The sequence below is a fragment of the Choristoneura fumiferana genome, chromosome 14 (assembly GCF_025370935.1).
Source record: "Choristoneura fumiferana chromosome 14, NRCan_CFum_1, whole genome shotgun sequence".
In the NCBI taxonomy this organism is placed as follows: Eukaryota; Metazoa; Arthropoda; class Insecta; order Lepidoptera; family Tortricidae; genus Choristoneura; species Choristoneura fumiferana.
The window spans coordinates 626,462-642,529 of NC_133485.1; the positions used below are offsets into that span (position 1 = coordinate 626,462).

Here is a 16,068-nt window from a genome sequence, read left to right on the forward strand (position 1 = left end):
TCTAGAAAACGATACATTCGGGCATATGAAATTCGGGCAAACGATAGAGAACCAACTTATACATACGTAAAACGAGTAACGAATAGATAATATTTTTTATTCACTTTGTCAAATCAAGTGATTTCTGCACGGTTTCTGTTAAAAACTGCTTAAGCAAAGCTAACTTCCGTGTGGTCAGCGAATAATCATATGCTAATATGTAATGAAGGTGCTAGAATTGTAAAATGTCATTCATAATCGACAGAACACGTTTCATACAGTTCGAGTAATACCACCCAGCTATTTTCCTGCCACGATTACGCGTTACCGGTGCATTCTTTCTGTTCAATGCGTGTCCAGCCAGGTAACCACTGATGGACGGGCTTGTCGGCTGTGCAATGAATAGAGAAAACGCTTGCTGGTCGTTTGTCGTGGCCAGTTAGTTACGTGATCGGAAATCGCAAACTATCGCGAACTGCAGTCGACCACCAATCGGTATCGCCGGCGCACGCGTTGCTTTGTTTACGAACACCAATCATAAACATAACTTAGTCTAACGCAATGCAACTCCTTGTTTGGCTATCAAGGGGTCACTGTGTCAATCTCGCGGTCGTGTTAAGGAGATAAAGTTATCAGCTATTATACAAGTAAAGAACATCAAAGATAGAAGAGAAGAAAGAAGATTAAACGTGAAACGTAAAAATAGGAAGAAACTAAAACATTGACATTTGTGTGACTGAACGAAGGTAGAAAAATACAGTGTTGATATTTAAGATCTAAGCACACCCATCACTCAGCCAGGCTGCTTTTCTTTGTTTAGATATCATAAAGGAAGTAATATACAAGTGGTTACGTTGCCTGCAATTTTTACCAGTTCTCGGACTATAATATCGACGCTATGAGATCAGTAAAAGCAAAATTAATTTAAGCATGTATCTAAAATAAGTTGAGTTGTTTGCTGAATATGTCAATTTCAACTGCAAGGATTTTAAAGTAAAAAGCCTTAAGTGATTACAGTTTTTAGTTTTGAATAGTGATGATAAGTGCGAAGTGGCTGGTGCTGTGGTCGCTGTGGGCGGCGCGGCTGGCGCGGCAGCCGACGGCGCCGCTGCGCGTGAGCGGCGGCCGCGTGCGCGGGAGCGTCGCGCACGACGGCTCGCACGCGGCGTACCTCGGGATACCTTACGCCACTCTCACGCACGGCAACAGGTTTCAGGTGATTAAAAACTAGTGATACGGTTATGTTATGCTAGATGCTTTGCATAATCGGCTCGCTTTCGATACTCGTAGTTGGTTGTTGTTTTTAACTTTCTTTAAGTTATCGTAATTGCTAAGTTTGATTGCATATATTTATTGTTCTTTAAAGAATTATTGTTCCATGGAATTTAGCCCACCGATAATTATTATGTTAATTATTGTATTGGTAAACAGCTTCTTCTCATACGTAGTAGCGCATCTGTACATTGACATGGAACTTGAATAATTATATTATTTTTCATTAATTCATTCATTTATTTATTTGCATTAAATGTGGTAAACAGAAGGTCTTAAATATGTATTTATATACAGTAAAAATATATATTATGTTTTAAATATTTTTAGGGTTCCGTACCTCGAAAGGAAAAAACGGAACCGTTATAGGACTTTGGTGTCCGTCCGTCTGCCAAGACCCTTTTTCTCAGGAACGCGTAGAGGTATCAAACTGAATTTATATAAATACTCAGGTTTACTGTCCCTTGGAGCTGCGAAAAAATCAAACTTCTAAGCCAGCCTTCTAAGCAATCAAAAGATACAGCCGTTTATGCCGCAAATTGCTGCAAATTTTCGAAACTCGCAAGGGAATCAAAACATACAGGGTACTTTCCGTGAACTCAGAATCTTGAAATTTGGTACGAAGCAACGTCTTATAGCACAAATAAAGGAAAAATTTCGAAAACTGTAAATTTTTAGTCACATAATAAAGTAATTTTAATAATTTAGAAGTTTCTACCTACAGGTTTGTACGGAACCCTCGGTGCGCGAGTCCGACTCGCATTTGGCCAGTTTTTTTTTGTGTTATTGTTTGTTGTGTTCGAACATGGAATGTCAACTTATTGCTTATAGGTATCTGGGATACGCACGCGGTTTTGTTTATGTTTCTATATGTATTTGTAATTATATTCTAGTCAAAAGAAAACGGGCCACTTTTTTTCATCGGTTAAACGTTTGCGTTTTTATCTAACCTTGAGCTTTTAGCTTTTCACATTTGGACATGGAATGTCCTACAAGAAATTCAAGTGGCCCTTATTGTCCTTTGGGTAGTATATTAAACTAAAAACTAAATCCCTCAACTTCCGGGTAGGTATATGCCAGGAATGGTCAGGTGAACAAATAGTCAGTTCTTCTTTTCAGAAGAATATATATTATAATATAATTGTGAGTTGAACCATCAATTTTTTTTGTTCAACAAAATTAAATCATGTTTCATGACAGTTTATGAATTTGTAATTAATTTATTAGTATTATATTGAGTAGGTATACAATTTCTTAAGGACACAGTTATCAATCAAGTTATAATTTAGTTTTACAAAACAACAGTGATAGTAAATTATTTATACATTATTTATATCAAAATTAAAATACAAAACGCAAAAAAATACTTATTATTTTTAAATAGGTATAAGTAAATTAATAATTCCATGTTCATGTAAATTTATTCAGATTCCAAATTAACATACGTTGATTCCATTGTACTTTGTTCTTTAATTAACATAAGGCATCGTTGCGTTTTCAGGCACCAGGACCTGAGCCTAAATGGGAGGGTATATTTGACGGAGTCGAAGAAAATGCGCGATGTCTCCAAAGGTTGGACATTAGAGGCAACATATTCATCGGCCAACAAGACTGTCTCACTCTGAATGTATACACGCCTCTCAACGCTTCACCCGATGCTCATTTACCTGTCATGGTCTTCATCCACGGAGGAGCATTCGTTGAAGGGTCAGGATCACCCGGCTTATACGGACCAAAATACATAACCTCAAAAGGAGTAATCCTGATTACAATAAATTACAGACTCAACGCCCAAGGCTTCCTCTGTTTACGTGTTAAAGAAGCTCCAGGAAATGCAGGCATTAAAGACCAAGTTGCTGCGTTACGTTGGATCCAGAAGAATATCCGGGTGTTCGGAGGAGACCCAGGAAGGGTCACACTATTTGGTGAAAGCGCGGGTGCGTCCTCTGTGTCTCACCACTTACTGTCTCATATGTCTAAAGGATTGTTTCATAGAGCTATCATGCAGAGTGGATCAGCTTTAGCTCCTTGGGGGCACCAGGTAGGTCCAGTGAAAGTCGCCGCCTCCCTTGCGAAGGTTAAGGGTCATACAATTGAAGATCCCCACGAACTTTACAAACTCTTCACAAGTATGTCTGAATTGGAAATTTTGACACCGAGGATACCTCGTGAGCTTGGCGGTACCATTATGTCTGAAATGCTAGTTTCTCCATGCGTTGAGAAGGTAATCGATGGCGTGGAACCCTTTTTAACAGAAGACCCCTACACGCTACTAGCGAAGGGAGAATTCACAAAGATGCCCATAATGATAGGCACAAATGACGAAGAAGGTTATTTCTTAGCAAGTTATGAGAATACCACTACGTTATCAAAAATGAATTTTGAAAGGGCGATGCCCGTAAATCTCGAATTCCCTACAGAAAGGGAACGAAGTAAAGAAGCTTGTAGAATTAAGGAAATGTATATGGGTAACGATACGATTTCCAAAGAAAGTCTCGTGAAACTATCAAAGTTTCATGGTGAGCCATTTTTTGTGTATCCTGCGGTTGCTGAAACCGAGTTGGTCTTGAAGAATAGCGATCAGCCGGTGTATAACTATGTGTTCAAATATGATGGAAGGAAGAACATAGCGAAGTGGTACGCAGGGTTTTCAGGGTTGCCTGGGGCGGCGCACGGTGATGAGCTGTTTTACCTGTTCGAACAACACAACGTACCGAACATGTTCGAGTGGAGGATGATGGACACTATTACGACCTTGTGGACCAATTTCGCGAAGTACGGGTAAGTTTTGCAGGTGATTTTGTTGTTAACCACCACTTTGGTGCGTGTAATCTTACTAATATTATAAATGTGAAAGTTTGTGAGTGAGTGAGTGAGTATGTTTGTTACTTCTTTACGCTGAAACGGCTGGACGGATTTGGATGACATTTGTAAAAAGTTAGTTTATAACCTGGATTAAAACATAGGATACTTTTTATCCCAATATTCTCACGACATAGGAATAAAATCTCCAAATAACAACCACTGGGCTTAGAGTCATGAAATTTGGTATGTAGGTAGCTGGGCGTCTGGAATAACACATAGGCTACTTTTATCCCGATGTTCCCACGGGTTACATATTTCAATATCGAAAATTAAAATACCTACGGTTAAAATGTTGATGTTCAAAATATTGAAAATTAAAATATCGATTGTATCACAATATCGAAAGTTGTTATATCTATGGTCAAAATGACTAAGATTGAAATGTCGATTGATTAATATATCGAATGAGTAAAAATATCGATAGCCAATATATTTAAGGTTGTAAATGTCAACATATTTCAATGTCGAAAATTAAAATATCGTACATATAAATCTACTATATTTATTGCTCCTTTCTCTTAATAGCATTTATTTTATAATAATCTAGTCATTTTGAGCACTCGCCGGCCGCTGCCGCGGCACGCTCGCTTCGCTCGCTCGGCTCGGGCGTTGTTGTGGTCACAGTTCTAACCTAACCGAACCAAATATATTTGGTTATTCATGTTCAATAGGTTAGGTTAGGTTAATATTGCGTCAAGGCGCGAAGCGCCTCAACTGATCGAAATAGGAGCTCCGTCGATATTTTGGACTTTGCCATGTCACTTTTGTAGATAAATATATTTTCGATATAGGTATTGGACGTAGGTTATCTAACCATTCGACAATATTATAAACGTTCGTTATTTTAATTTTCGATATTTTGAACATCGACACTTTACCCGTAGGTATTTTAACTTTCGATATTCAAATATGTAACCGTTCCCACGAGATAGGGATAAAATCTCGAACTTATAACCGCTGGGCTCAGAGTCATGAAATTTGGCATGGGTGTTTTAATTTAACGTCAATGAAAACCACGATGTAATTTAAGGGAATTCCCACAGGAATTTAATAAAATCCCGGAATTTCAATTCAACCGCCGTATTTAATGATTTACGCGTTCGAAGTCGCGGGTAAACGCTAGTTTAGTAAATAAAATTATGTTATGTATATTTTATGTAGTGCCTCGAGAGTTGTAATGAATGATTACACATACAGCTACAATGATAGTGTTAGTCAATAGGTTATCTGTCTGAGGTCTGAGTGCTTTTTTAGGGTAAACGAAAAATAGGTTTTTGGTAAAAAAATCATTTTCAATACAAGCTTTTTTTGCTGACTGTACTTTTTGTTGACTGTACTTGTATTGTCACCCAAACTACATTTGCATACCAAAGTTCAAGTCGATGCCATTAACCGTTGAAGAGTTCAGTCCTGCGGAGACGATCCTGGCCGGACTACCAGGATGTCACTACCAGATTATTGTATCGTCACGCAATTTACATAAGTATACCAAATTTCAAGTCAATCCTTTGAAGTTGGTCGAATTTAACTTGCAAGATTTGGTTACAGACTGACAGACAGATAGACAACGGGACAGGTGAAACTAAATAAAAGCTTGTAAAAACGTAACCCTTATAAGATAGTTTTATTGTCCGTCTGTCCATCTGTCAAGACCCCTTTTTCTCAGGAATGAAGGAGGTGAAATCAAGCTGAAATTAATATGAAATACGTAGGTACCTGGTCTACTCAGAAACGTATAGTATAACCCTACCGTAGCACGTAGTACCTAAACATTTTATTCCTTTGCAGAGATCCAACTCCTGAGACTACAGAATTATTACCCGTGAAATGGTATCCGACCAACAGAACATCCCCTCAAGCATTCGTCATAGACCGAGATTTCTCGACCACCCCACTGTGGAGCGACTCGCTCAAGTACTGGCACGAGATCTATACTAAATACAGAAAAAAACATCGTAATGACGGCTAGGTTATTAAGGGGATACATAATTTTTTTCTCTAGTTTGTTGATCGGTCTTTGTAGGATTATACACACAGAATAACACAAAAGAGGAGTATAAATAGGGATAAAACACTTGTTCTTCGTGCATCACTGAGTTACATTACCTACTGCCAATGTATACAAAGAAAAAATATTATTCGTACAAAACCGGGTAATGTAGAAAGAGAGAAGTAAATATTCTGCCTACATGATCTGTTTTTGTTCGAAGAAATTGCTGTTCTTACTTCAACACCTAGGAGGTTCTCGATCGCAACAAATACAAAAAATTGTAAGTTAAAATTAACAATAAAAAATCTACCACCTGTTTGGAAAAACCTGTGTTGAGCAAAACTCGGCAAGAAACTCAACAAGATATAATTATTGTTGTAAAACAGAACTACAATGTTACTTACATCACAAATATTTAACATAACTACATTTTAAACACGGTAGACTCGCTATTTGAAGTCAGGGATCGCCATTAGCGGATTGGAATTAAAATGCTATAGATATAGTTAATCAACGCAGAGTTCCATGGGCATTTTGCAGCTAACTTTTGATCGCAATATCTGACGTATTTAATCAGTGTGTCTTGCCCGTCTTCACATATGGAATGAAACCTTGCTGAGCTACGTGTCGCACAAGAGCAATGGAGCGTATGCTCGGAATACATTCTGGACGAGATACAGACAGAAGAAATAATACGTAATAACAATAGAACGCAGAAAGATGGCAAGACTATTGGAATGACCACAGTCGTGGCGAGTCCTGGAGTGGACCCCGTGCTAACAGCTAGAGGACGCAAAAAGATGGACAGATGATCGGCAGCAGCTGGCACTATGCGAGTGGCAATAATAGCAAGACTGGCTATGTCCGAAATATAATGATATAGATAGATATTAACAAGATTCCAGCTTTTAAAGAACTAAACATTTGCGTATGGAAATGCCAATTTGACATCGAAAGCATGCTGAAAGCATTTACCATTTTCTAGACAATAGTTTAATAAATCAGCTTTAATCCATATCACTTATTGTATTTAATTATATTACTTACATTACAATTTGAAATAATTATTTATCATGCAAACACAAATAACAGTAATAAATTAATAAATTTCCAATTAAATAATTGATATGTATATATTTAAGTGTTATATGGACCCCCTCCGGGTAAAAGCCTCCTTCAAAGAATCCCATTTTTTTCGGTCTTCCGCTATTCGTGTCCAACTTTTTCCCGCCACTGCCACCAGTTCGTCCTCCCATCTATAACCAGGTCTGCCGACACTTCTTGTTCCGCATACATAATACATACATATAGTCGAACATAAAGCTCTATGGCTGTTTATAGAAATCAAATCGATTGACTGTATTTTCAACTGAATGTCATTGTAATTGTTTTTTCAGAATTTTTAATTGAGATTATATTTTATAATGTTTCAGTGCAATTAATTTATTTTCTAAGTGTTACATCGTGTGTAATTAATAGTTGAAACTTTAACTTGTAAAACATTAATATTAGACATTATAATAGCTGTTTTGTTAAATGTGTAACAATTGATCCAAATTCATTAAAGCTTTATTATTTTTTATTTTATTTATGTAGTAATTAATGTATGCATGTAAGTTTCAGGGGAGTAACGCATTGAAGGTAGAAGAAACGATTCTTAGCTGTTATAGCACAGCTAGTTTTAGGTATAAATACAATTTAATTGTGTGAAGACAAAATGCTACGACGTTCTTTTTAAAGGGTGATTTTATGTTTATTGTAGATACATAATTATTATTGACAAACATGGTGAAAAATAAAAACATAACCTTCTCTTTGGACAACGCAGTCGGATGAAGAAAGAGACCCAAGAATTTAAACGACATTCCGAAAATGTCATCTTAAAACTGCCCATTCAGTTCGAACCGACGTTTCGGCGTAAGCTGCTTACGGCGCTTATTAAACCCGCGAATGAATGGAGACCGGGTGAGCGAATGGGTGAATGGTGAATGGGGAATGAGCGGAACTATCCGCTTAATCGCGGTCGGGCGCGGTTTCTAAAATACGCGCTGGTAAATAGACGAACCGACTACGGAAACTCACCCGAACCAAGAAATTGGTTTATTTGTTACTTGAAACACAAAGCCAGCTGGAGGCGCCTACCCTTGTACCAAAGAATGGCATGTAGACGATGATACTTTGTGTTTATTTCGCTTGAGTTAATGCGATGCTTGTGCACAAAATTCATGTGCTAAGCTCATGTTATAAGTGAATGAATAAAAACGTAGGAAGCAAAACATTCTGTTGGTAATGCTGAAGGGCCTAATGCATTTTTATTCGTCACTCATAGAAGTAACGGGGTATAACTTTCATTTAAAACGGGTTGTAACATTTAGGTACGTTGACTTCGTGATTTAATTAGAATAATGTATGGAACCTTTTCAGCCCATTTGTTTAACTGCAGAGCATGAAACACTAATTTTGGTTCACGATCAAAATTTCACCCTGTATTTTTTTTGCAAATCTTGCAAATTATGTATCGAGTAAAGCAGCTCTAAAATATACAATTATGTATTAATTTATTATGTTGGGAATTAGGTGTGGATGTAACAATAAATGGTCCCATAAATTTTAACAAGTGGGTCAATGCATTAGGTAGGTATATTGTCCAGCATTAATAGAGCATAAAACACTAATTTTGGTTCACGTTCAAAATTTAGGTTTAAAAAGTATATGAAAGCCGTAACTTTGTTTACTGAACACTCTTGTAAACAAAACAAATTGAATATTCCGTAAACAACACGGAAGGCAAAAGCTACCGAAATCCGGCGTCAAACCAAACCACTCGGAACAATAAAGATTAAAACACTACCGTAAAAAGCGGAGAAAAAATCCGGTAAATGCCGTAAATCCGGGCGAAAATACCGGTTATCCGGCCGCAGTGGTATTACCATAATCCGTGTTATCGGCGCGTGCACACCGACCATATTTCCCGCGAGGTTTATGTACATGCCCTAAGTACGGTCCGCTAATGACGGGGCTTGTACACACGTCGACTGGCGCATGGAGAATTAGTGGAAGAAATGTATGAGATATGGGGGGGGGGTCAGATAAGTTTCTTACACAACTTTTTTTTCTATAAAGCTCGACTTGACCGCGGATCGGCAGCGTAGTCCATCAGCGGGATGAACGGATTACATAATTTTCTTCTGGCAATTATAGTTTAATTTGAAGCCGTGGTGGCCTAGTGGTTTGACCTATCGCCTCTTAAGCAGAGGGTCGTGGGTTCGAACCCCGGCTCGCACCTCTGAGTTTTTCGTAATTCATGTGCGGAATTACCTACATTTGAAATTTACCACGAGCTTTGCGGTGAAGGAAAACATCGTGAGGAAACCTGCACAACCTGCGAAGCGATTCAATGGTGCGTGCGAAGTTCCCTATACGCACTGGGCCCGCGTGGGAACTATGGGCCAAACCCTCTTTTTCTGAGAGGAGGCCTGTGCCCAGCAGTGGGACGTATATAGGCTGGGATGATGATGATGATGAATTATAATTTTGTTAGAAAGTTAGCAAAGTCTGAATTTTAGTTTATTAATTAAATTAATGACATGGTTAAGTTACAGAAATACGTTACTTTAACCTCCCTTTAAAAAACTTGGCTGCCGGTAAGACACTGTATAGTAGAAGACCAAGTAGGATTTCATGTCACGTCACATAAGGTACTGATCTATTGAATAATATTTTTCACACCTCTCCTTCAGAAAAGTAACTTTTCCTCCCTGTCGAGAGGGAGCAAAGTGCAACTTTTCTGTTCAAGGCTTTTCTAAGTGTTTTATTGCAAATGTCAATTTTTGAAGTTGATAATTGTAAAGCCACGCTTTTTTCTATGCTGGTTGTTCTTTAATGATATTTAGGTATATTTTTTCAAGTTTCTTAATGCTCGGTCTGAAAAGTTGTATGAGCCAAACGGGAGCAAATATTTTCATCATGGGCGTTAACACTTGAATCCCTCATTACGCTTAGGATTCTACTTTAGAATCCCTCGCTACGCTTATGATTCTATTTTAGAATCCTTCGCTACATTCTGGATTCAATGTATGCCCTCGCCGTAAATACACCATTTGCTCCCTTGTGACTCAAATAACTATTTTTACCCTCGTATTTTGTCGCATAAATGCGTATTTATCTTTATATCTCCATTAGCTTCGGTAAACTTCACTAAGTTAGTTGAGAAAGCACTATAATTCGAACTTTTCCGACGAAATACGATGGCAAAACACTTCATCATTTACCACTACTCATGGACACCCGCAAAACGGAACTACACGCCTTCAAAGCAAAGGAAAAAGGAAGGGTTCGGCAAAAATATCACGGTGTATAAATCGTGACGCATTTTCCGCTCTAATCTTGCCTTTGGCAGTTAACTCTGCAGGACCTACGAAGTTCGTATCGTACCGTCCCTGTCGCTCTCTAAATAGTATAAGTGTCAGAGGGACCGCACGACACGAACTTCGAGTTTCGAGTTTCGTAGTAGCCCTGCTGGCCGTGACCCTTAGCAGGCTGCATCAGTGCATTTATAATTAACCAGACCCTAATAGTTTAAAGCGTCATTAGGACCGTACTCAAGATAAACTAAAAACAGGGAATTATCTGAAGCCGCCGCAAATCTGCCGTTCGTGCGTGGGGCAAGTGGGGACATTTAGCGGGAACCGATATTGATATACAGTAAAAAAAATAATGGTTATAATGAAAACAATTCGAAGCGAGCGCGAGCACCATGATGAAACGTCAATAAAAAGTTTGTTTTGTAAAACTAACAAAACTACAGTGTATATATATATATATAAGCTTCTACTCGTATATACTGTGGTTTTGTTCTCTTCGGGGGTGGCACTATTTACCGGCACGGACGATACCGACCCGATATATCGTGTAAACTGACAAGACTAACTGCACCGGCCTACCAGCGTCCTTAGATATTAGTACATTACTGCAGAGGCCATGAAGTAAGGGATTGATGGACGAGTTTCGGGGTAGACGGCCGAGTCGTAGACGAGGCCGGATAAAACGAGTCCAGCAATCCCTGTTCTGGCCGAGGTTTGTATAGTGCTTTTCTCAAACCAATGTGAGGATATTTCATTCATCCATCCATCCATCCATCCGTCCGTCCGTCCTTTCATCCATCCATCCATCCATCCATCCATCCATCCGTCCGTCCGTCCGTCCGACCGTCCTTCCATCCATCCATCCGTCCATCCGTCCGTCCGTCCGTCCTTCCATCCATCCATCCATCCATCCGTCCGTCCGTCCGTCCGTCCTTCCATCCGTCCATCCATCCGTCCGTCCGTCCGTCCGTCCTTCCATCTATCCATCCTCCGTCCGTCAGTCCGTCCGTCCTTCCATCCATCCATCCATCTGTCGTCCGTTCGTCCGTCCTTCCATCCATCCATCCATCCGTCCGTCCGTCCTTCCATTCATCCATCCATCCGTCCGTCCATCCGTCCGTCCATCCATCCATCCATCCATCCATCCATCCATTCATCCATCCGCGTCCGTCCGTCCGTCCTTCCTTCTCCATCCGTCCGTCGGTCCGTCCGTCCGTCCTTCCATCCATCCATTCGTCGTCCGTCCATCCCATCCATCAGTCCGTCCGTCCGTCCGTCCTTCTTCCATCCATCCATCCGTCCGTTCGTCCGTCCCATCCATCCATCCATCCATCCATCCATCGCATCGCATCGCATCGCAGTATCGCAAATGCTTACAGAGTAGTGGTGATGGCTGTTCGTAATTTTTCCTTTGTCAGTTTAATGTTAGTAAGCAAATTTAAAAAGTTAGAGCAGCGGACAATAATGGATTTTCATACATACTTCATGGCCTAGGCCAAGAAGTTATGTAGGGAGGTGGTAGGAGCCATAAATGAGAAACTTCATGTCTCCATTCGTGACATTAACGCATACATTTCCGAGCATGTTTTGAGAAAATTAAATTATTATCCTATACTGGGAGTTTAATATAATAGACCTCTAGTGACATATATTTTTTGAAGACGTCCACTGCTGGACAAAGGCCTCCCCCTTAGAACGCCACAATGAACGACAACTTGCCACTTGCATCCACCGGTTTCCCGCACTCTCACGATGTCGTCAGTCCACCTGGTGGGAGGCTGCAACGCTTCGTCTTCCGGTTCGTGGTCGCCACTCGAGGACTTTTCTCCCCCAACGGTTATCTGTTCTTCGAGCGATGTGGCCTGCCCATTGCCACTTCAATTTGCATATTTTTCCAGCTATGTCAGTGACTTTAGTTCTTCGACGAATTTCCGTATTCCGGATTCTATCGCGCAAAGAAACTCCAAGCATAGCTCTCTCCATAGCTCGTTGCGTGACTTTGAGCCTCTCTAAGAGGCCAACAGTTAAGGACCACGTCTCAGCGCCATAAGTCATCACTGGCAACACACACTGGTCGAAGACTCTAGTCTTCAGGCACTGCGGAATATTGGACGAGAAGACATCACGAAGTTTCCCGAACGCTGCCCATCCGAGTTGGATTCTTCGGGCGACCTCTTTGTCGAAGTTGGACCTACCCAACTGGACAACTTGTCCAAGGTAAACATAGTGGTCAACAACTTCGAGTACATCGCTCCCAACGATAACCGGCACGGGTGTGACATGGACATTTGACATGATTTTAGTCTTGTCCATGTTCATCTTAAGACCCACCTGTTGGGAGACGATACTGAGGTCACTGAGCATAGTATTGAGCTCCTCCAGCGACTCCGCCATTATGACTATATCATCGGCAAAACGAAGATGGGTGATGTACTCGCCGTTGATATTGAATGCCGAACCTGTTCCAGTCCAAGAGCTTGAAAACGTCCTCCAACGCATTTGTGAACAGTTTCGGAGAAATAACGTCTCCCTGTCTCACACCTCGCTGCAGTTGGATTGGTTGTGTACTCTCGTCCTGCAACCGGATCGACATAGTGGCGCTGCTGTACAAACTCTTTAACACCTCGATGTATCTATAGTCAATATGGCATCGCTGAAGGGACTGCAGTACAGCCCAGGTCTCAATTGAATCGAAGGCTTTTTCATAGTCCACAAACGCTAAACATAGTGGCCGATTATACTCCTCGGTCTTCTGTATAATCTGTATAATCGGAGCGTGTGAATGTGGTCTATGGGGCTAAAGCCTTTACGGAATCCAGCTTGTTCGGGAGGCTGGAAATCATCAAATCTTCGCTCGAGACGATTCGTAATGACCCTCGAAAACAACTTGTATACATGACTAAGGAGTGAGATGGGTCTATAGTTCTTCAATAAGGTATTGTCGCCTTTTTTGAAGAAGAGCACCACCACACTCCTGTGCCATGCTTCCGGCGTGGTACCCTCGAGTATGACGGAATTAAATAACCTCTGGAGGACTACAAGTACGGTTTACCACCCGCTCTCAGAAGTTCTGTCGTGATTCCGTCATCCCCGGAGCCTTGTTGTTTTTAAGTTGTTTGAGAGCCACTCTAATCTCGTACAGGCTGATATCTGGGATGTCTTCAGTGTAATGACGGGTTAGTTTAGCTCTGGTATCTTGAGCTGCACCTACAACGGGCTTCTGTGTCGAGGCATATAACTGTTCGTAAAACCTTTCAAGCTCTCTCAACAACTCCGGTTTCGATGAGATGATACTGCCATCGTCGATCTTCAACTTAGTCATTTGGCTTTTCCCAATAGACGAATTCTTTGCAAACACTTTAGAGCCCTGGTTCCGCTCAATTGCTTCCTTAATACGTGCAGTATTAAAGGCACGCACATCGTGTCGCATGGATTTTGAGATTCGCCTATTAAGTCTGCCATATTCCGACATGTCAGTTGAAGATTGCAGCCTCATCTCGTCCGAAGTTCCATTAATTTAATGGTTTCATTGGAGAGCTTCTGAGGTCTTTTCCGGCGCGGAGTCTTGAAGAACTGGGACCCCACGGCCTGAACAGTTTCTACCAGCCCGTTGTTGATCTCGTCCGCTGTTTTGGCATTCGGCTAGGCACTGGAAGCGATTATGCAATAAGAGTTGAAAGCTTTCGGGGTTCTGGATTTGGGCAGGACAAGGACGGAGCGTGGACTTCACAAGACGTGACCGTTCTAGCTTCACATTAATATTCAGTGTGCCTCTGACAATACGATGATCACTTCCGGTTTTCACCCTGTTGATCACAGAGACATCACTGAATATTCGCTTCTTGGTCGTCATAATGAAGTCAATCTCATTTCTGACTGAACCATCGGGGCCGATCCACGTCCACTTCCTGGATGGTCGCTTCTGGAAAAAGGAGTTCATTACGTAGAGCTCCTCCTTCTCCAAGAAGTCGACCAGCCGCTGGCCCCTTTGGTTCCGCTGCCCATAACCGTACGGCCCCACTCTCAACTCATCGCCATTCTGAGTGCCCACCTTAGCATTGAAGTCCCCCATAACAACGGTGAAATATGTCTCGGAGGAATGTATGGCTTGAGAGATTTCTTCATACATAGCCTCTACTTCATCGTCAGGGTGTGTCGAGGTTGGCGCATACACCTGGATAACCTTCAACGAATACCTATCGGTGATTCTGAGTATCAGGTATGCTACCCTGCTCGACACACTATCGACTTTTACCACGTTATTAATGAGGGACTTGCGGACGAGAAACCCGACACCACCTGAGACTTTCGGTCTCCTTCCCGGAAGAAGAGCATGTTGCCAGACTCCAGGATTATCGTATCCTGCCCCTTTCGTCGGACTTCCGATAATCCCATGATGTCCCAACGCAAACTACTCAATTCTTCCTCCAGCTCAATGATTTTCTCATCTGTCCTCAGCGTGCGAATGTTGTGCGTGGCCAGGGCCAATGTCCGGTGGGGATGGTAGCGAGGAGTCACCCGGAGATTCTTCGCACCCCTTGCTCCTCCGTTACCTGGCCCGCTACCAAGGCCAGGGATAAAGGAGCTGCGGGGACTAGGGGCCGCGGCTTATTTGTACCTATCATTTTTTTATTTGGGGGGGGGGGTTGCCATAATCCCCACGCTTGGCAGGCGGCTTGGGGATCGCAGTGTTTGCTGATGGTTTACGCAGAAGACGCTGCTGCCCGTCTTCTGGATTTTTCCCTTAGTCGCCTTCTACGACACCCAACGGAATGAGATGGGGGGGAGCTATTCTTGTCCGGCCACCCCATCGACGGACTAAAAGCAAAAAAATACAAATTCATCGAATCTTAAACTTTCTCATTATAAGTCGGTTAAAAATTACACAGTATCAATACCGTTTAGTCCAATTTCCCCAGTATTGCCCTCTTACAATTTTTCATTTCCCCATTTGCTATGAGATTCAGGTACACCTATATGCGCACCGTTTTTTTTGCATGCTTTCCACACCGCTGCTTAAAATACGCAAACGGTGCAGAATCGCAGTGACGTGCCGAAAACGTCACGAGTTTTGTTCGGTAACTGCGATTCCGTACCGTCACCGTTTTTAAAGCAGCGGTGTGGCCGCTCCTTAATGCTTGACACTCTTAAATTGGTAATAACAATAAAAGTAGATAAAGATAAAGGAAATAGATCGAACGTAAGTACCTATATGAGTTGTCAGTCGATTGTGAAATTCGCCAGATCATGATATTTCTAGGCATATCATGTAACGACGCCATTTCATGTAGACACCTACAAGTTCTTCGTACAAGTTGTTTTCTTAATGGCGGGTGTTGGTGTTAGTTAGTCAATTCATGATCTGCTGAGGAATTTAATGATCTGGAGGATTTTACCATCGGCCGACGTAATGCATACGTAATTTTAACGATTGTGGTTATTGGACGAACGGTCGGTTAAAAACAACTTATTATTTTGATTTGCCGCTGCCGCTCCTGGCATGGCCTGCAACCCGGTAGGTGTAAAAATGTCCCCATTCGGACCCGCATAACTTCGCTTATCTACCTGCGGCTAGCGTTATAAATATCGCAATATGAG

At 41.4% G+C, this 16,068-nt stretch overlaps 1 protein-coding gene across 1 annotated transcript; it reads left to right on the forward strand.

Annotated features, from left to right (window-relative positions):
* Nucleotides 1-371: 371 nt before the first annotated feature.
* LOC141434629 (juvenile hormone esterase-like) lies at nt 372-6,357 on the forward strand. Its single transcript, XM_074097055.1, has 3 exons — nt 372-1,195; nt 2,753-4,032; nt 5,905-6,357. The coding sequence occupies exons 1-3, from the start codon at nt 1,016-1,018 to the stop codon at nt 6,083-6,085; spliced, it is 1,641 nt and encodes a 546-aa protein (XP_073953156.1). The 5' UTR covers nt 372-1,015; the 3' UTR covers nt 6,086-6,357.
* The last annotated feature ends 9,711 nt before the right edge of the window (nt 6,358-16,068 follow it).

Coding starts and splice junctions, on each gene's coding strand:
- LOC141434629 (XM_074097055.1), top strand. CDS start 1,016: ATGATAAGTGCGAAGTGGCTGGTGCTGTGGTCGCTGTGGGCGGCGCGG. Junction 1,196..2,752: donor CGCACGGCAACAGGTTTCAG/GTGATTAAAAAC, acceptor TTGCGTTTTCAG/GCACCAGGACCTGAGCCTAA. Junction 4,033..5,904: donor ACCAATTTCGCGAAGTACGG/GTAAGTTTTGCA, acceptor ATTCCTTTGCAG/AGATCCAACTCCTGAGACTA.